The sequence below is a fragment of the Hemiscyllium ocellatum genome, chromosome 10 (assembly GCF_020745735.1).
Source record: "Hemiscyllium ocellatum isolate sHemOce1 chromosome 10, sHemOce1.pat.X.cur, whole genome shotgun sequence".
Classification (NCBI taxonomy): Eukaryota; Metazoa; Chordata; class Chondrichthyes; order Orectolobiformes; family Hemiscylliidae; genus Hemiscyllium; species Hemiscyllium ocellatum.
This window is the reverse complement of record NC_083410.1, coordinates 93,909,213-93,930,016: the sequence shown is the minus strand read 5'-3', so window position 1 is coordinate 93,930,016 and position 20,804 is coordinate 93,909,213. Positions and strand designations below refer to the sequence as shown.

Sequence of the window (20,804 nt, the reverse complement as noted above, 5' to 3'; positions counted from 1 at the left end):
ACTAGATAGGTGTGATCTGTTGTATGTATGTACCTTCAAGCCTGAAGTAATCTGGTGTGGATTAGGATATCCACCTTTCTGCTTTAATTGGAAATGTCCTGTTGAGTATAAAATATGAAGTTTATTGAACTACTGTAACTATTTAAGAATAATATGAATCTGACCTACAGTACTACAAAAACTGTTAGGAAAACAGCACCTCAGTCTGAGTCCACCAACTTCTTCTTTACTATTACCAATTCTCCATGACATCATTGGCAGGATTGATTTGTTGCACTCAATTAAGTATTAACTCTTTTGGATCCATATACAACAGCACTCTCCGTGTCTTTTTTTTTCATCTCATAGTACTATTGTTATACATTTGTTGATATATCTACAAATATCACGACCACAATTCTTTGAATTTACAAATTCAGACAATCTGGATCATAGAATTCCTACAGTGTGGTTACCTAGTCATGGTGACGAAACGCCTGAAAATAAATCTTCCAGCTCAGTGAGCTAACTTAAATACTTATGATCATAGAATCCCTACAGTGTGGAAACAGACCCTTCAGCCCAACAAGTCCACACTGACCCTCCGAAGAGAACTCACCCAGACACATTCCTCTACATTGTGCACCTAACCTACACATCCCTAAACACTATAGACAATTTAGCATGGCCAATTCACCTAACCTGCACATCTCTGGACATGTTGGAAGCAACCACAGCACCCGGAGGTAACCCACACAGAAATGGGGAGAATTTGCGAACTGTACACAGACAGTCACCTGTGGCTGGAATCAAGCTCGCTTTCATATGTAAACACAAACACCCCCTGCACTCACGCCCATGCATGCACCCTCTTAAATGTGTTTACCCCATCACACTCACACACACTTAACCAAGCTTACACACACACACACACTCTCTCTCTCTATCACATGCACGCACACTCACATGCACACACTCACTCTGCCTCTCCTACATGCGCACACATATAAGTTTATAGGGTGAATTTGTTTTTGCAGAATTACATTTTACTTTGCTCTAAAACTGCACGAATCCATGTAAAACTCTCTAAATCCCACTTTAGAAATAGAACCATTCTAATTCAACACTGGGACACAGACAGACCTCACACCTTAATGCATTGTCTGAGCTGAGATGACACCTGTTGTTAGAAAAGCTAGACTTTTCTTGAGAATGTAATTTAAAAGACGTTCTGGGATATACATATCAAAGATCAGAAAATCACATTCCTTTCTAAAAGATGAAAGACTTGGTCTAAAATTGTTTAATGTATCATCACATCTCTATGACACTGTACTTATTTGGCTATAAATTCTGTGTCTTATTGTTTTTTTTCTCCACAACCACCTGAGGAAGAAACAGAGCTTCGAAAGCTAGTGTTTTCAAATAAGCCTGTTGGACTATAACCTGGTGTTGTGTGATTTTTAACTTTCTCTGAAGCTGCAACACTATATTCTGCATACTGTTCAACAGAACAACCTCGGTTATCCGAACACCGTTTATCCGAATTTTGAATTATCCGAACAAGATCTCAAGGTCCCGTAAATGCTTCTTTTGTTTACGATCAGATCCCTGCCCGTCTCATTCGGATATTCGAGGTTGTTTTGTATTACCCTGATGTACTCATGTAAGGTATGATTTGACTGGTTAGCATGTAAAACAATACATTTTACTGTATCTCAGTACATGTGACAATAATAAATCAAATCAAAAATCAGAATCAAAAGGTCAGTGATAAATAATTGCCTGATTTAATGGGAACTTTACCAATGAAACAAAGGATTAGTCATCAGCTCAAGGATATTAATCTTTGGGTCCTGACTACAAATGGCTCCCTTTTCCCGAACAAAGAGGAAAAGAACATTTCAACCAACCCTCTTAGTAAAAGGTCAAAGTCACCATAACAAAACTTAATGTTGAAGATGGACCCATGAATAATTGACAACTTAAGGGCCCAATCAGGATATAGTGGGTGGTGACATCAGTGACTGTCCATCATTCTGAACAGCAAATTGGAGATTGAGCATGTGGCCCATAAACCAATTAGCAATAGGTCTCATCTAATTTAGGCCAATAAGATTGTATTGCTGTAAGTGATCATGTTTGTGGGATGTGGCTTTAAAAGTAAAAAGTAACAGAGTTTGGCATCAAGAAGTTAAGATATCCTGCCATCCAATTGGAAACAGAGGGGCCGTGGGGTTTTGGAAATAGACAAGAGACCAGGTGTCAACCTTATACCCTAAATTGAATTGGAAATCAAGAGCTATAATGCACCTGTAAAGTTGCTGCTTCGTTTTAATCGATATTATTTATAACCTAGGTATAACTTCCTGAGTTACTGCACCAGACTGTGTCCTGTTGCCTTATTGGTAAAACGTTTTTAAAAAGTTTTTCCTGGATTTGAGTTTACATTTTAAGATCTGGGATGGCACGGTGGCTCAGTGGTTAGTACTGCTGCCTCACAGTACCAGGGTCCCAGGTTCGATTCCAGCCTCGGGCGACTCTTGGTGTGGAGTTTGCACATTCTCCATGTGTCTGCGTGGGTTTCCTCTGGGTGCTCCAGTTTCCTCCCACAGTCACAAAGATGTGCAGTTCAGGTGAATTGGCCATGCTAAATTGCCTACAGTCTTTGGTGCATCAGTCAGAGGGAAATGGGTCTGGGTAGGTTACTCTTCGGAGGGTCGGTGTGGACTGATTGGGCTGAAGGGCCTGTTTTCACACTGTAGGGAATCTAATCTAAAAATTACAGATAAGCTTATCCAGTAATTTGCTGAATATCAAAGGTTCTCTTTGTCCTAACCTACAGATGGCGCATAATTCACAATTGGCAATGTGCTGCTAGTGTCCAGGAGAACCCAGGCCATTATTCTGTTGACTGAGCTACAGCTTGACACTTGGTGATTCATAATTCAGACCAAGGTTGATAGAAAACACAGGCTAAGTTTCTGTACTAAACAAGAATTTTTATTTATTACAAGTAATTAGACAACAGCTACAGATAAACAGATATAAATCATTGGCATATAAATGCACACAAGCAAAATAGGGAAAAAAAATTATTGGATAAGGTGGGAAAAATACTGGAAAATCATTTCAGTGGTCTTTGCTTCCCAGTTCCATTGTTGAAATGATCCTTTTTCATCTCTACAGGCCCTTGGTGTTCAGTTGTCTTTCTGCAGAAGCATTCACTAGTTTATACGAAGTACAGAATGACTGATTCACTTGGAAAATGTCTCTGATTTATCAATTCAAAATTCACAGCTCACAGAGACTAATTCATGAAAGCTACCAAATATCCTCGAGCAACTTTTGAATTGTTTTGACTTTTTAAGGTTAAATTCATGGAGTCGACTATGACATGGATACTATTGTTGAGGGGCTGAAATTCATGCCCCTCAAAATTCATACCGTATCATTAGCAGAAACCCAAATGATCTCTAAATGAAAAAAAAATACAGTAATTCTGAAAACCCGGAGCGGAGAAGAACAGCCAAAGGACTGGCGGACTGGGAGCGGAACTGAACAACCGGCAGACTGGAAAGCTAGAACGGGACGTGATGGCCAGCACACTGACTCGTAAATGTTGATCTGTTATCTGTGAAGAACTAGGGTTGACCTTTAAATATGGTATATGGAAAATTCCAGGTTATTTGGCCAAAAATAGGGTGTTGTCTTTTACATGAGATCGATTAGTACTCAAGTATATACTGTATTTTTTTTTAGGTTTAAATTAAGTTTTTTTAACTGCAGTTTGTTGGAGAGGACGATTGCACACATTTCTGTGTCTTCTCTCTCTGTCTCTGTGCCTTTGTAACTTGTCTCATTTTCAATCTGCTCATACAGCTGAGAACCAAACAGCCTTATTTATAAACATCTCCTCAGCCCCGATGATGTGCACATTGCAGGAATCCACAGTTATAAAAATAGAGTGCATGTTAGATTTCAAGTTAAGCAGCCGTCCGGGTGAATCCTGTTTTTAAGATGTTCTTTCTCATTGCAGTCTACAGTTTTTAAAGGCCCAAAAATAAATAGACACTGTGTTTACAGTGGTGTAGGTGCAGTTGGTCTGTGTCTTGGTATATGTCACTGGGAACATCACATAGAGCACAGAGACCTGTGTTACAAGTTGCTCAGAATGAGCTTGGACAAAAACTATTGCATCTCTCTCCAGACTTCAGGTATGTGAGAAGGCTCTGATGGAAAGAGCTGCCTATTAGCTTTGACAGTCTTCTCAAGGAAGCAACCAAGGGATCTATCCTTCTAGCAAGGCCTTGAGGGTGTTACCTGGTGACTAATGCCTGATGTATTTGTGGTCAATGTGTTTTTCTGCAATAATGTCTCCACAAGGGAGAGATGGTACGGTGCAGTGCAACTAACGGAGTGTCCCAAAGCAATGTGGCTAGACCAATCCTTCCTTACAGTGGAGACAGTTAGGTTCTCAGCACTTAATAGCTTGGACCAGGAGAATGACAGGATATCACACATGTATATGTGACATGCTCTCCAGAATGGGTTTTGGGGAAGGAATCCGCAATTGGATCCGACTGCTCTACACCAGCACCATTAGTGCAGCCTCAATTAATGAATGGGAATTAGAGCTTCCCGGTCAGATCCAGAGTCAGACAGGGCTGCCCACTGTCTCCTGCCACGTTTGTGTGTTATACAGAGCTTTTTGCTGAGTCCATCAGGAAGGATGAGAGCCTGACAGGGATGAGTATTTCAGTCAGCAGGGACCTGCAGGTTAAAGCCCTCCGTGTACATGGAAGATGTTGCTGCTTTTTGTTCAGTTCCATCATTAGTTCACAGACTCATGAGGATCTGCAACTAGTTTGGACTGGCCTTGGGAGCCAAAGTGAATCGAGGCAAGAGAGAGATCTTGTTCTTTGAGAACTGGGCCTTTATCCCGTCACCATCAAGTCAGATTATTTGAAGGTCCTGGGAATACAGTTTGGAGGGACTGGGGCATGCACAAAATCTTGGGAGGAGCGCAATGTAGCAGAAACTGGTCTTTTGGGAACACTGCTCCCTCTCCATTGTTGTCAAAAACCTGGTCATCAGGTGTGAGGTACTCTCTCTGCTGTTGTATGTGGCATATGTCTGGTCCATTCTACAAAACTGTGCAGTTGCAGTCACCTGAGTTTTTTCACATTTCATCTGAGGTCTAAGAAGGACCATTGACTCAACGTATAAAACTCTGGATAAGAGGAAGCATGTACCCAATGCCACCTTCATCCTGATAGCCACCTTTGTGGGCAGCTGCATCAAGCTGTGCATAGACCCTCATATGTAAACACTTAGTGTCACTATGCATTGAAGTTCTATCTGTCCCCTGGTGATGTGAAGGATGGGACTGGCCTTATTGCCGCAGAATGCTCCAAGCAGTTGGACTGTTCCATATCACCTTTCTTTGTGAAGAAATTTGATCACAAATATATCAGAAAGTAGTCAGCGCATAGCATTTTTGAGACTCTGTGGGAAAAGGAAAGGATGGATCCTGTTGCGTGGTTCCCTGAACAGACTGTCAAAGTCATTTGGCAGAAAGCCTCATCACGAGAACTTTCCAACAAGCACTAAGACATTGCTTAGCTGATTGAATTGAATTGAATTTATTGTCATGTGTACTGAGGAACAGTGAAAAGCTTTGTCTTGCGAGCAATAGAGGCAGATCACAGAGTTAAGTAGTATAGATAAGTAAATAACAGGGAAACAGTGGCAAAAACAAAAAACACAGGTACAGGCGAATGTTGAGAATTTGTGAGTCCATTCAGTATTCTAACAACAGTTGGGTAGAAACTGTTTCAAAAACCGGCTGGTGTGCGTGTGCTCAGGCTTCTGTACCTTCTCTCCGATGGTAGAGGTTGTAGAAAAACATTGGGATGGATCTTTGACAATGCTGGAGGCCTTTCCTTGACGGCAGGCCTGGTTAATGGATTTTTGCTGAGGTTCATCCCAAGCAACTCCATAATGCAGGACTCTGCGCTCTACAGTCTGTGGTCCAGTGACTGCAAACATTGACCGTGCCTGGAGGACCATCAACTCAGTGAACAATGCTCTTTGGTCTGCCCAAAAATTGTTGGTCTTCCAGACCAAGAAGTTGACATCAACCGAGGGTTGTGACTGGCACATCCCAAGGTACGGGACTATGTGCTGAGGGACACACTAAAGCTGCTGCAAAGATGCAGTGGGAAAGACCTGAGGTCTTCCTGCCAATGTTAACAAGGGGCCTGTTCAGTTATCGGGCCCTCCTAGGTCCCAAATGCATGTATAGTCCTGTATGTGTAAGAGAGGTCTTTGGTTTGTTTGGATGTAGTCAAATTCTATCCTCAGCTTTGTTTGTTTGTTTTCTTGATATGCTACTGAACAGAACCAAACTGTGTTTGTGAGTATGTATATATATATATAAAATATGTTTATATATTTTTGAAATAAAAAAAGTTCTTCGCACCTTGGGATTTTCATACTGAGGGTGTATGCATAGCTTGATGCAACTGTTTACTTATAGCAGCAAAGACCCCTGTTAGATCACTTAAAAATTTACTAAAACAACCACTTATAGTTATAAACTACTTTTACTAAATGTTTCAAGCCCCTTCATCTGAGCATTAAAAGCAAAATGATATTAATTTCAATTTTTAAACCTACGCTAGTTTAATTAGTTTCTACAAGCTGACGCGAGTATGGAATGTTGTAAATTTCTTCTGCTTCCGAAATATTTGAAGCATGCTGTGCTGTGCTCCCTTTGTGCATTTGGTATTTCATACTCAGCTCAACAAGTGAAAGCGTCAACACTAAGGCCCACTAAGGCCTTACTGGCCAATCTTTAAAGTTACATTCGCGTCCATGTACGTTAGGCACGCATGTTTAAAATTTCCACAAACTGGAAGCTTTTTTAGTTTTTCGTGTGACACTATAAAATGCTTTATAAAGACTAAGTGCACACATCTCAAAGATGATTGTTTTTAAAAAGTGCGTCGAAAACAAAATACCTGGAAATGACTGCCTGTTGCATCTGAAAATCTGGTCATAATTTTAAAAGTGCATTTAAGAATTTACTGTACAGCCATAGATAATTCCGACATTGCTCTGTAACACGGCGGCTTTAACCAGTTTTGTGATGGTGATGCAATCACGCAGGGTTGATCCTTGGCCATAAATGCTCAAGTTCTATGTTTTTACCTAGTTGATTTAAACTACAATGACTGCAGATCCTGGAACCAGATTCTGGATTAGTGGTGCTGGAAGAGCATAGCAATTCAGGCAGAATCCAAGGAGCAGCAATTTGCCCGAAATGTCTACTTTACTGCTCCCCGGATGCGTCCGGAACTGCTGTGCTCTTCCAGCACCACTAATCCAGAATCTATGTACTTTAAAGCAAACTTCCGCAATAGTTTGGTAATTTATTTTGGCGGTGATTACGATGGATAGCCAAGATTAGTGTATAAAGGCAAACATTTAAAATAGTAATCGCTGATCAAGCTATGTTGCTCAAATATAATAAACGTGTCAACATTTTTCAGCGCAGCGGCAACCGAATTGAAAGTCATTTCCGTATTTTCTCTTACTCCGAGCTCCGCATCTTTGTCATTACATTCATCGGCATTCCCATATGAAGCAATGCAATATTATCTGACTGTACTACTTCAAAATGCTAATCCGAATGTTCAAACATATTAAGAATGTTTGAATATGCAACATAGACGCTGATTGTCAGAATCATACACACGTCACTGTAAACCCAACCCACACAACACGCAGCTCATTTACATACACATCAGGTTCAACACTAAAGTAAAGAAATAAAACTTAATATTTAACAGATGTCGCCGCACAGGATTTAATATTGCCTCGTACAATGTTAATCTATGTTCGTCTATGTCCCCGGGATACAGGTTGCGACAGCTCAATCTAATGTTAAGGAGGATCGTTACCAATTGGGTAGGAGGAATTGGGACAGTTCTGTAGTATACTCTGGTTTCTCTTCAGATCGTATAAATCTTTCGCCTTTTACTAAAGATTTCCGTGGAGAGGAACACTCAGAGTTTAAAATAATTTTTTGTGGCCCTACTTTTAGTAGGGTTCGTTTTCCTGTTCAAAGAAAGATATAATGTTTGCTGTACACATCTCAACAATGTCTGTATGTAACTGGTAATTTAGATAGTTGCAGTTCAGCTTTTGGAACATAGAGGGCAAAAGGCAAAAAGTGTAGTCAGCTCATTTGCAGGACCCTGGCAGTGACGTTCATGAGGGGTATGCAAATAACTGCTCTAGTGACTATTAGAATCAGCTTTATTGTCACATGTACTCAAATGTGTACAATGAAATGTTTACAAGTTGTCACCTCCAGTGCCATTTTAGGTACCCAGGAACAGCTTCTTCATTTAGAAGATCTCAGAAAGAGAAATAAAAAGTCCGGCCTTGCAAAAGTAGAACTTCAGAATAACGGTGCTCCTATCCAGACCATGCTGAAACCTAGCTTGTACTCGATACTGGGCCTCAGTTCCAGACCACACCAAGCTTCACCTTTAAGATCATGAGGTTGGGAGATTGTTCTGGAATCACCTCAAGGCCTGAAGTCCATGCTGAGTCCATGCCAAGCTGAAGGCCACTACACCCAGGCCGAGAGGACCCCTCCTCATGGATGAGCTGAGGCCAGGAGTTGCTGGAGGTCCGAAGAGAAGGGTTAAAAACACAAGGGAAAGAAAAGGATGGACCTTCTCCAGAGTGGACAAGCTGGTCTTCAGTCTCATCTGTTTACATATAAACAAAATCTGTTTACATATAAACTGGAGTCTGGCCTGGTTTATTGCCCCTCTGAAAAAAATCAAGGAGAGAGTCTCCTTGAGCCAAGGAACAGGTTTTAGAAAGAAAAATGGATTAGTTTTGTGACAATCACAATTAAGCAGAACTGGATGCTGGGTTAAGATGGAATGGTATTACTGTTAGTCACAGATATCATTGGTGCAGTTGTTAGAGAGACTTTGCTTCAGGGTCAAGAGATCAAGACGTAGAACTTGTTTGGATAGAGATAAGGAATAAAGGTAAAGTCACATGGTACTACCAAACTACAGCTGATTTCTCATCAGAGAGAGATGACTAGTGGTGCTTCAACCTGAGGTTCACCATGCCTCAGGTGAGGGAAGCGGTTAAGGAGAGTCTTTCAACTGGGTCAGTTAGCTCAGTAGGCTGGACAGCTGGTTTGCAATACAGTTCAATTCCCACACTGGCTGAGTTTACCTTGGAAAATATGAATGTTAGGGGAAAGAAGTCACCAATGGAAGTAATCTATATGCATCCTAAGAGTAACAGCAACGTAGGATGAAGTGGACGGGAAAGAATATTGCTGCTTGGGTTAAATAATTGTGGTGCTTTTAATCTACACTTAAATCACAAGAATCATATTGGCAATGGTAGGCTAGAAGAGACGTTCATAAATAGCCTTTGAAATTGTTTTTTAGAACAGCACACTCTGGAACCAACCAAACAGCAGGTCATTTATTAATTTTGCTATTGTACTACAGTAAGATTAATTAATAGCCACAGAGTAAAGGCACTCCTAGATAGCAACAACCAATACATGATTGAATCTTACATCAGGTTTAAAAAGAAGAGTGGTTCTCAGGCTATTATCTTAAACTTAAGTAAGGTCAAGTATGTGGCCATGAAAGCAGAGCTAACTGGAGTAAACTGGGAGGTGAAAACAATGACTGCAGATGCTGGAAACCAGATTCTGGATTAGTAGTGCTGGAGGAGCACAGCAGTTCAGGCAGCATCCAAAGTGCAGCGAAATCGCCGTTTCGGGCAAAAACCCTTCAGAGAACTGGGATACTAGGTTAGGGGACAGATCAATTGAGAAATGGCAGATTTTTCAGGGATATTTAAAAGTACTCAGAATAAATATATTTTGAATATCATTATTTAAGGTCTTTCTACAAAGTACAATGAGACTGCGTTCAGTTATTGGACCTCTCAATGCCTCAGATACATGTAAATAGGTCTTAATACCTAGCATATATTAAGATATGCCTTTAGATTAGTTGTAACTATTGAAAAAGTCAAACCACAATGATTATTTCCTTCTCTGTATACAAAGTCTGTATAGATCTGAACTGCTTTTGTGACTATGCATGGTCATAAAGATTTCTTTTTTTATGAATAAAGTATATTTTTACAAAAAAAAATTGACTATAGGGGAAAAGTTGTAAAGGGAGGACTTATTATTTGTGGTTAAATAAAGAAGTTAAAAAGGGATCAAGCTTAAGGAAATGATTATAACATGTACAAGTGAGTACCAAATCAGATAATTAAACAACAAATAAAAAATGGCAAAGCATGACTCAAAGATGAATTGGGAGAAATAAATTAGAATATGAGAGGATACAAAGAAAATTTCTACAGGTGATAAAAGAAAAGAACAAGTAAAGTGAATGTGGCCTTCTAATGAGGGAGAATAGAGGTCTGATGGTGGATAATAAAGACATGGAACAAGACGTGAAGCAATATCTTGCTTCTGTCTTCACTAGAGGATACAAAAACACATTCCAGTAATAGCTATAAATCAGGAGGTTGAAGAGAGAGAAAAACTTGGTGAAGTTACCATCACTCGGTAAAAAGTGCTAAGCAAACTGATGAAACTGTGAGCTGATGCATCTCTGGGTCCTGATGGAATTTGTCCGTGTGTCTTAAGAGAGGAGGCTCATGAGATACAGGCAGTAAATACTTTAGTGCTCGTTTTCCAAAATTATCCAAATCTGGAAAGATCCCATCAGATCAGAATTTAGCAAATATGACTCTTCTATTCAAAAACGGAGGGAGGCAGAGAAAAGGAAAGTATGGACCAGTTTGCTTCACATCTGTCATTGGGAAGGTGCTAGAATTGATCCTCAAGGAGATTACAGCTAAGCACTTAGAAAATCTGAATGTAATTGGGAAGAGTCAGCATAGTTTTGCAAAAGGGAAATCATGTTTAATCATTTTACTGGAGCTTTTTCAAGGAGTATAATGTGCTCTGGATAAAGTATACTATACTTAGATTTTCAGAAGATATCTGAGGAACTACCACACAATAATTGCACAAAGTGTGAGCTCATGTTAAAGGAAAACAAGAAAATGGATTTCTCTCTACAGAGGCAGAAAAATGCATCACTTTTGGTCAATGATGATTAGTTCTTCAAGATAAAAAGAACAAGGTGTTCATCTGTCTGTCTGTGTTCTGGAATGTGTGGGCAGGTTACCAAATACAACCAGTTGTCTCTGGGATCTTTGCAAACACAGCTTTCCCAGGAAATACAGCACCTAGATTATTTCAGATGCTCTTTAAGAAAACCGTCAGATATCTCACTGTATTCACACCGAGATTTCAGAAACAGGAAAAGTAATGTGAGAAGCTCCTTTCCTTCAACAGACTGTTTACCAACTACTCCAAAACAGAAACTGAAATCTGACAGTAATAAAGCCAGGCAGGTCAGTAAACTAGCAGTTATCACAAGATGAGTGACAAAAGCTTATGCACGAAACAAGACTCTCCTACTCCTCGAATGCTGCCTGACTGGCTGTGCTTTTCCAACACCACAATTTTTGACTCTGATCTCCATCGTCTGCAGTCCTCTCTTTCTCCTACTACTAAGGAATGCCCTGTTTAAAAACAATGCTCCAATGTCCTCTCATTTGTCTCTTTGAAATAAATCCAGTCATCCACATTCTCCAAACCCAAGCACTTTTCTTAAGGTCAAATATGAAGCCTTCAGAACAAATTACAGAAAAAAATAGTCCTTCAAAGTCTGAAATTCAATTGTTGGAAACAGAGAATTGAGGAAGTAAAACAATTTTTTTCTTTGCTGTGGGAAACAACAGGGGACCAATATGCATTCCAAAACAAGCTAGTCTACAAGAGAACTCCAGTAATGCAGTTACAAGTTTTCAGTTGAAATGTGTACTGTACGTTGAATATTGGAAAAAAGATTCATATCAAAAGTCTACCAAATTATACAAAAATCAAAATGTCATCCTAAAATATTGACAAATACTATACTAACAATCCTTTCTTGAAACATTCTGGAGAAATTTTCAGAAACTTACTTTTCTTTGTTCAAATACACTGCCATGCTGACTTGTAATGCTGCCATGCTGACTTTTAGTACCATGAGAAGCTATTGAATGCTGTCCACCTGATTTTATGGACTCAAGTGGTCTATCCTGAAAAAGGTCAAAAATGGTATTTATTTGAAAGTGTTTTTTTTTAATACTGTCCACATAACAGACTGTTAGTTAAAATTAAAGCTTCTGTAATTGAAGGAAACTTATTCACCTATTTAAACATTTGGCTAAGTGGTCAAAGGCAGTAAATAGTTGTGATGTTTACACACTTAATTTGGGAAGAAATAACAAGCAGTATACCATATATATCCTTGCTGTGGTCTTGACTATTCACTCAATGTATTAATGACTCCCAAAACAGCAAGTCCTATAATCCTGTCTCTTGTATCATATACAAAGATTAGTGGCATGTTAAGCAATGTAGGCAAGAGTGTAGCATTACAAAGGTACACTCACAGAATAAACAAGTGTTGCCAATAACGGAAGTTGGATTTCAGTGCAGTTAAATGTGAGATCATCCATGTGGACCTAAACTCAATATTTTTTAAATGATGAAGAGCTGGCAGTGGAGGCCCAAAGATATTTAGTGTTCATGTACAAAGACCACTAAGATGCAGCAGATACAAAAAAAGGACAATGGAATTTCAGCCATTACATCTAGAGGGCTACAATTTAAAGGAGTATATGTTTTGGTACAATACCTCAGGGATCACACTGCCCTGCATCTGCCACATGCAATGAATCAACTCCAGCCACTGGCCATCTAGTAGAGAAATTGCCCTTTCAGATTGACGACATGACAGCTGTAGTCTTGTGATGAGCAAAAATTTTACTGTTGCTTCAAAGGCCATTTCTATTGTTCTCTTATGTTTTTATGCATTTACGGAGTCCCTTTTATCAGAATGCATTTTCCCAGCACTATCCTAGAACGCCATTTTAACACTTTCCATTGTTATTGTACATCATTGTTAGCCAATTTAGTTTCCAATTTTATTTCCACAAATTCTATTCAAAGCCTTTAAAAGTAAGCTTTTCTTAACTCTATTAACATGATTTTCATCATATTCACACCTCTGTATCATCATCTTAAAGTGTACTATATTATGATCACTATTGCATAGATGTACCCCTTCTTTTATTGTCCTTATTTGCATTGGTTCATTCCCCATTACTAAATCTAAAAGCCATTCTTCCCTTATTGGCCTTTGCTCATATTGGGCTAGGGAGGACTACTGTACATATTGTGGGAATCAAGTGCAGACCAGACAGGCAATAGTCCCTATAATATGATATTCTATGGATGAATAAATGAAGGGCTGATGAAGGGCTTATGCCCGAAACGTCGAATTTCCTATTCCTTGGATGCTGCCTAACCTGCTGTGCTTTAACCAGCAACACATTTTCAACTATGGATGAATAAAGACCATATGGAAACAACTGAGGGTTTGCAAAGACAACAATAAGAATATAGTCAGCATAGGAGTGGACAACAAAGTACAACATAAAGAGATTAGGTAAGAATTTAAAGAAAACTGAAGGTGTGACGAAGGATGCTTATTACTATCTGACTGAATATAGAGCACAACATGTCTTAAAGACGAAGAACATAAAGACATGCTGCAGTTTTAGAATGGGGGGCGGAATTTGTGATCGCATATGGGGATGTACTTAAAAGAAATGTTCCAACTCAGATTATAAAGTCTTTGCACAGTGATGTGTTGTCAGAAACTTAATTTGGAATTTTAAAATAATCATCAACAGTTAATAAATTCAACTCTAAATTAATGCTTAATTCTATGAATGTACCGTCTTCATCTCAAAATTACTCCCCAGATGCTGTTTACTAACCTGGGTGTCCACTGAAAAGACAGCATCTGATTTTATCAATTCCAGTTGGGTTTCCTAGAAAAGCATATTACAAATTATCCACAAATATTTCACATACACTGATTATGCATTTCTTTTTTAATGACAACATAATATGTGCAATTTGGATATGTGCAATTTGAGTCTGTTCAGCTTTAACATCCTGGGGATTGCAAGAATCAGGTCAAAAACTGGAAATTCCATGGTGAGTCATTTACGTCCTGATCTCTTAAAGTCTGTTCACGTATAATGGAAAATTATCTATGTTGTTTTCGCAACACTCAAAAAGCTTGACACCATTCAGAATAAAGCAGCCTGCATGAACCCCATTTCTTCCATCAATGTAAACATTCACCCCCTCATCAGTGGTGCACAATGGGAATAATGGATACCACATTCAAGATGCACCTTAGCAACCCATAAAGGTTACTTCGACAGCACCTTCAAAACCCATGACCTCAACTTCCTCCACCTAGAAGGTTAAAGTCAGCCACTGCATGGGACCACCTACTACTTCAAGTTACAGACTTTCAATAGTTGCCTCACTGTCACTGGAATCAGGGAACTCCCTCCGAATAGCTTCTTTTTGATGCTGATTCAAAGCATGGCATTATTTGAACATTTTGGTTTAAAGCTTCATAACATAAACAATTAATTTTAGAACTTACAGGTGCCAAAGAAAGATCAGGCAATGTGCTTTGATGATTACTGCTTGGTGGTTCCAACATCTATCATTATGAAATGCTTTAAGAGGTTAGTAATGGCACACATCAACTCCAAAGTCCCAGATTGCCTTGATCCACTACAATTAATCTATCATTGCAAAGGTCCATGGCAGATGCTGACTCCTTGGCCCTACACGCATTCCTAGAACATCTGGATAACAAGGGCACCTTGTCAGATTCCTATATATTGACTTTAGCTCCACCTTCAACACTTCCAACTAAATTCCAACAAAAACCCATCTCCAAACTTTGAGACCTAGGACTCTGCTTCCCTTCTGCAATTGGACCCTGCACTCTCTGACCTGCAGACTGCATTCAGTAAAGATAGAAGACAACACTTCCTTCACAGTAATCCTCATTACTGGTGATAGGCAAGGCTGTGTTATCAGCTCCTTACTATACTCCTTACACACTCATGACAGTGTGGCCAAATTCAGCTCTAATTTCATTTACAAATTCGCTGATAACACTATCATAGTGGGTCAGATTTCAAACAACAATGAGACAGAGTACAGGAAAGAGATGGAGCATTTAGTGGCATGGTGTAAAGACAACAATCTCTCCCTTAATGTCAGCAAAACAAAGAGGCTGGTCATCACCCCTGTATCAATGGTGCTGAGGTGTAGGTGGTCAAGAGCTTCAATTTCGTATAAGTAAATATCACCAACAATCTGTCCTGATCTGTCCACGTTGACACCACAGTCAAGAAAGCACACCAATGCCTCTACTTGCTCAGAAGACTCAGAAAATTCAGCATATCCACAATGACTCTTAACAATTTTTATAAATGTACCACAGAAAGCATCCTATCCAGATCAACCACAACTTGCTATGGCTATTAGTCTGCCAAAGACCGCAAGAAATTACAGAGTTGTGAATGCAGCCTAGTTGATCATGAAAACCAGCTTTCCACCCATTGACTCAGTCTACACGTCCGCTGCCTCAGGAAGGCAGCCAATATAACCAAATACCCATCCCACCCCAGTTATTCTCTCTTCCATCAGGCAGAAGATATATGAGTTTGAAAACATATTCCAACAGATTCAAGAATAGCTTCTCCCCTGCTGTTATCTGATTATAAATGGACCTTTCCGATATCAGCGTTGATCTTTCTCTGCAATTTCTCTAGTAGCTGTAACAATATATTCTGCATTCTGTTCTATTACCCTGATGTACTTCTGTAACGTATGATTTGTCCTGTTAGCTCATAACACATTACTTTTCACTGTATCTCGGTACATGTGAAAATAATTAATCGAATCAAATCAAATCAAATCTCACCCACCTCATCTTCTGCATAAATGTCAACCTTTTCCTAGCTACTATCAGTTCTGAAGGAGGGTCACTGGACCCAAAACCTTAACTTTAATTTCTCTCCACAGACACTGCCAGACCTGTTGAGTTTTTTCCAACAATTTCTGTCTTTGTTTCTGTGTGTGTAATTAGAAATCTTTTGATTCACAGCTAAACAAATCTATTGCCAACATATCGGAGGTCAGATTATTTTACCTCCGCAAAGAAAGGTGACTCCAGAACCTTTTGTTCTTCATCATCATTCTGATCGAGTGTCTCATCGTTTTCACTGACAGCTGCCAAGCTAGTGTTCACAGCTTTTTTAATCAAGGGCACTTGGTCAGTTCTGGGGAAGGAAAATAAGATACTTGGAAACTATACCATTGATTTTAAACATCTGTTTGGTGTGTAAAGGAAACAATATTGATCCAGAAAAGAAGTCACAACCCAATTGACCAGACTTTCTGTTCAAAAAATGATTTAATTATGGTATTATGAGACTAGCAGTTTACAACATGATCACTTGTAATTTATGCAGTCACACAGCAGACATGGCAGCCAGATCCATTTAATAACAATGTCCGTTTCCCATAGTGGGTAAACATCCTGCAATCAAGTTGGAAACCAGAAGCGGACAATGGGAGCAATGTATACTCATGGTAGGATGTCATGTAGGCTCATTACTAAACCTATTGATAGCAATTATTCCTGGGATAAGTGTAAGGAGCATTGCTTTCCCCTATCTCCCAAACATTACCAGGCAAATTCTGGCAGGTTTGTCAAAGGCCTCTCAGGCTCCTTCAAAGACAGTTGGTACTCGATCGAGGGATGTGGCATCAGGAACTGATGCTGGCTACTGAAATCCACCCACCTTATCATCACTTCTAACCCTTCCTGACTTCCTTATTCCACCAGCCTCACTTACTGATTGCAAGAATCTAATGATATCCCTTGGGGGAGCTTTTGAAGTAGTATCAGCAGCAACTGATGTTCCTTGTGGTGGTATAGTTGGCAATGGAGAACTACCAATCTCTGATAGGTCGGCTGCTCTGAGGGATTGGGGTGTTTTTTTGACCTGGGATCCTGGATCTCTCAATGTTGTCCAGGTGCCTGTCAGAACTTAATGCAATTGGCCTCCTCAATGAAATGATGTGGGGTTCCCACCAGTTCATCACCTGGCAGGCTGAACCTACATTACTTCCATTAAATTCCACTTACAAAACCTTTAGTGGAGTAAAACATCTCAAGGGACTGACACAAGAATTTTATCAGACAATAACAATTGTATGTCTGTGCCTGCTGTTAAACACAATAAAAGGCACTAAATGTTTGGGGGAAATAATTCTCCTGTTCGTAGAAAAGAAAACAAGAGAGAAATAAAACAGTTTAGCCTTCGGTGGCTGTACTCACCTCTCTGGTGGTATGATTGTAGTGTCTATCTTGTAGTTAACCAATGGGCTTGAGATTTCAATAAATTGATCAGGTTTCTTTACTTTGGTCTCTGCCGAGAAGAAGAAGTATTTAGTCTGTTACTTCTATCAGATGGTTGAAGAGGAGGTCTTGACTAGTGAGAGAAAATGTTTGAAAATGATTTGGCAAACACTTGTGGCAATCTGGTCTAGAAATTAGATTTCCATGTATCAAATGTTCAGTAAAGACATTATATTTTCATAACTTTAAAAATAGACTGTTTTTGGAGCTGCCTTTTTCTTTTTTCTATGGATTTTAAAAAGCTGCCAAAATGGCTGCAGCAGATCAGGTCTCTTTTACAATTTATGCAGAAACTCAGAATGACTAGCTGAACTATCTTGGGTGCAGTGCTTCCATTGAGTGGACAGACCAAGACAAAAGCATTTGTGCTCTTATCCAGAACTCAAAATCTATGGATTCCTAGGACTCACTGTGTCTGAACTCAAAATGTAACAGAGGCAACTGTAAAGGAGCCAATTAAAGCATAAGGAAGTGAGAATGGCCACCATCCCTCACCCTGTTATGCAACAATGTCCTGAACTTCAAATCATTCTTGGCAGACAATTGAAGTATTGGCCACCCAATCAAAAATGACTTCAAACATCCAGTCTTAATTACTCTTAGCATAGGGATAACCAGTCAGTCTACACACAATACAACAGGAAACAGCATCAGCAGCAAAGGCAACAACATCCATGCCATGAAACTGAAGACTGCCACTTTGTTAAATCTCCAAGTTTGGCCATTTTCAAGTCCATCAGTTCAGAAAACTGACCTCCTCATAAGAAGATGCACACAACTAACTTTATGACCTGCTAAAAATTGACCTCTTCAGAGGAATCCTGTGATAACAAAGAACAGTACATGATAGAACAGGCCTTTCAGCCCACCAAGCCTGTGCTGACACATGATACCTTTCTAAACTAAAAACCTTTTGCCTCCATGTGGTCTGTAACCCTCTTTTCCCTGCTTAGTAATGTATCTGTCAAGATGCCTCTTAAATGTTGAGCTGGTATCTACTTCTATCACCTCCTCTGGCAGTGCATTCCAGGCACTCACCACACTCTGTTTAAAAAAATTGCCTCTCACATCTCCATTTTTCCATTTTACTTTAAACCTTTTGAGATACAACTTTAGGTATTGAATTCATCCAGCTGTAACCTCTTCTTCCCCTTGCCTGCATCAATCCCATGAATTATAACTATTCCTTTGTTTCTAAATTGTAGAAGGGCACCATCCCTTTTAAAAGCATGTTTCTTGAGTTTGTGTGAGTGGGGTGAACATGTGAATGAATAATCCTCTCTAAGCAAACAAAATCCTATCGCTGGTAGTTAATATTGATCACACACTCAGGGGTTTAGAAACCCATCTTTTCAAAAACACACTGTTGGTGAGTCTGGGAGCGGAATTGGAGTTTCAGTTCACTCTCATCATTGTCCATGTATTAAAGTGAGAAAAGAACCCATTCCTACTGTATAATAAACTGCTACACAACAGCCAAATTATCCTGGAGAAAGTAGTGGAGAACCACAGAGAAATCTTAACAGTAGTTTTGAATAATGTAGGAACGAGTATTGGTATGGTTATATTGCAAAAATGTTACTGGGTTTGTACTCGTGATTTCAAATACCACTACAGCATTTCTGCATTTGTATTACTTTTAAATTCTGGAGATTAAAAAAAACATTAAAAGTTATCATGAAAGCACCTGATTGTTATGAAAACCTAAAACAGTTTATTAATTTTGTTAGTGATTATATTTTTTTATCTTGTCTGTGATAACATATTTTAAAACAAACTGAAATTGACACTTAACTGGCAAAGCTAATCATGTAGTTGTACTAGAGAAACTAGGGGTGGGAATACCGAAATATCAAAAAGCAATACAGAAGAAAAAAATCTTAACTTCTTTGATCACTTCATGGAATGCCATGTTCACTTTGTCTTTCTGATTAACATTGAGGTAAAGTAACCATTCAAAATTGCTTGCAAGTCTGTCTTATGTATCCTCAGTGACCCTCTGCATAATCTGCTTTTTCTTTTACTATTCATGCACCTGTAGTATAATTTACTGTTGAATGTTATATTGGTTAATATGTTAATTTTGTAGCTCCTCCTTGCTTTCCTAATTGTCATGTTGATGGCAGGCAGCTAAAATTCAACAGAAGTATGCTGGGTATAAAGATCATGATACCAGTCCGTATGTAACACTTATTTAATGCTGGCATTGCTACTCTGGAACTCAGTACTCCAGCAGGCACCTTTTGGTAATATTGTACAGCTGACACACATTCAAATGCATGAAGGACTGCACCAGGGCCTCTGAAGGAGATTGATGACTTATGAAGGTCATGTTGATTGGTTTCTATTAGCTGTGGCTATATTTGTGCTTTGCACAACTTTTTCATGTTACAAGCGTCTGTAGTGGCAGACACTGAACAACTTGTTGCAGAGTTAAAGGAATCTGCACAAATCAGTTTCTTTTAAGACATGGGTAAATTAACAGAGGTATTCACTTTGCATACAACATAACTGACAGGATGGGCAGAACCCACATGAAGCAGACAAGGTGCTGAAAGAAGGATGAGACAGAAAATGGGGAGAAGAACTCTCAGCAGAAAGTCATTTTTGCTCAGAATCTTCAGGGAATAATTCTGCAAATTGAATGTCAGCAAGGAGCAATGTGTGAACAGTCGGTTGGGAGTAAAGAAATTAAACATAGTTGGAAAAAAATAGACAGATTGCTAAAGTTTCACATTTTTGCACTTGCAGGGCAAATGAAAAAAATGGGAGAAAGTGAGGACTGCATATGCTGGGGATCAGAGCTTAAAAATGTGTTGCTGGAAAAGCACAGCAGGTCAGGCAGCATCAAAGGAAAAGGAGAATTGACATTTCGGGCATAATCCCTTCTTTAGAAATGAGGAGGGTGTGCCAAGCAGGCTAAGATAAAAAGTACAGAGGAGGGACTTGGGGGAGGGGCGTTAGGGATACGATAAGTGGAAGGAGGTTAAGGTGAGGATGATAGGCCAGAGAGGGGGTGGGGCGGAGGGTCGGGAAGAAGATTGCAGGTCAAGAAGGCGGTGCTGAGTCTGAGGGATGGGACTGAGAAAAGGTGGGGGGAGGGGAAATGATGAAGCTGGAGAAATCTGCATTCATCCCGTGTGGTTGGAGGGTTCCTAGGTGGAAGATGAGTCGCTCTTCCTCCAGGTGTCGTGTTGCCATGGTTTGACGATGGGGGCAGGCCAAGGACCTGCATGTCCTTGGGGGAGTGGGAGGGGGAATTAAAGTGTTCAGCCATGGGGCAGTTGGGTTGGGTTGGTGCGGGTGTTCCAGAGGTGT

At 39.7% G+C, this 20,804-nt stretch overlaps 1 protein-coding gene, 1 long non-coding RNA gene and 1 other non-coding gene across 3 annotated transcripts in view; 1 reads left to right on the top strand and 2 right to left on the bottom strand.

Moving 5' to 3' along the window:
• The window catches only part of adgb (androglobin), a 344,259-nt gene that overhangs the window by 154,039 nt on the left and 169,416 nt on the right, over positions 1-20,804 (bottom strand). Inside the window, exons 13-14 of the mRNA XM_060831153.1 lie at positions 17,406-17,496; positions 16,212-16,341 (exon numbers count right to left, since the gene is read on the bottom strand). Coding sequence (XP_060687136.1) covers positions 16,212-16,341; positions 17,406-17,496 — 221 coding nt within the window. The remainder of the gene's footprint in view (positions 1-16,211; positions 16,342-17,405; positions 17,497-20,804) is intronic.
• Positions 7,982-8,096, top strand: LOC132819939 (U5 spliceosomal RNA). Its single transcript, XR_009645153.1, has one exon. It is a non-coding gene; the product is annotated as a U5 spliceosomal RNA (small nuclear RNA).
• Positions 12,123-16,250, bottom strand: LOC132819500 (uncharacterized). The gene is made up of 3 exons (XR_009645093.1): positions 16,212-16,250; positions 13,960-14,013; positions 12,123-12,210 (listed from the first exon to the last, which is right to left on the bottom strand). It is a non-coding gene; the product is annotated as an uncharacterized LOC132819500 (long non-coding RNA).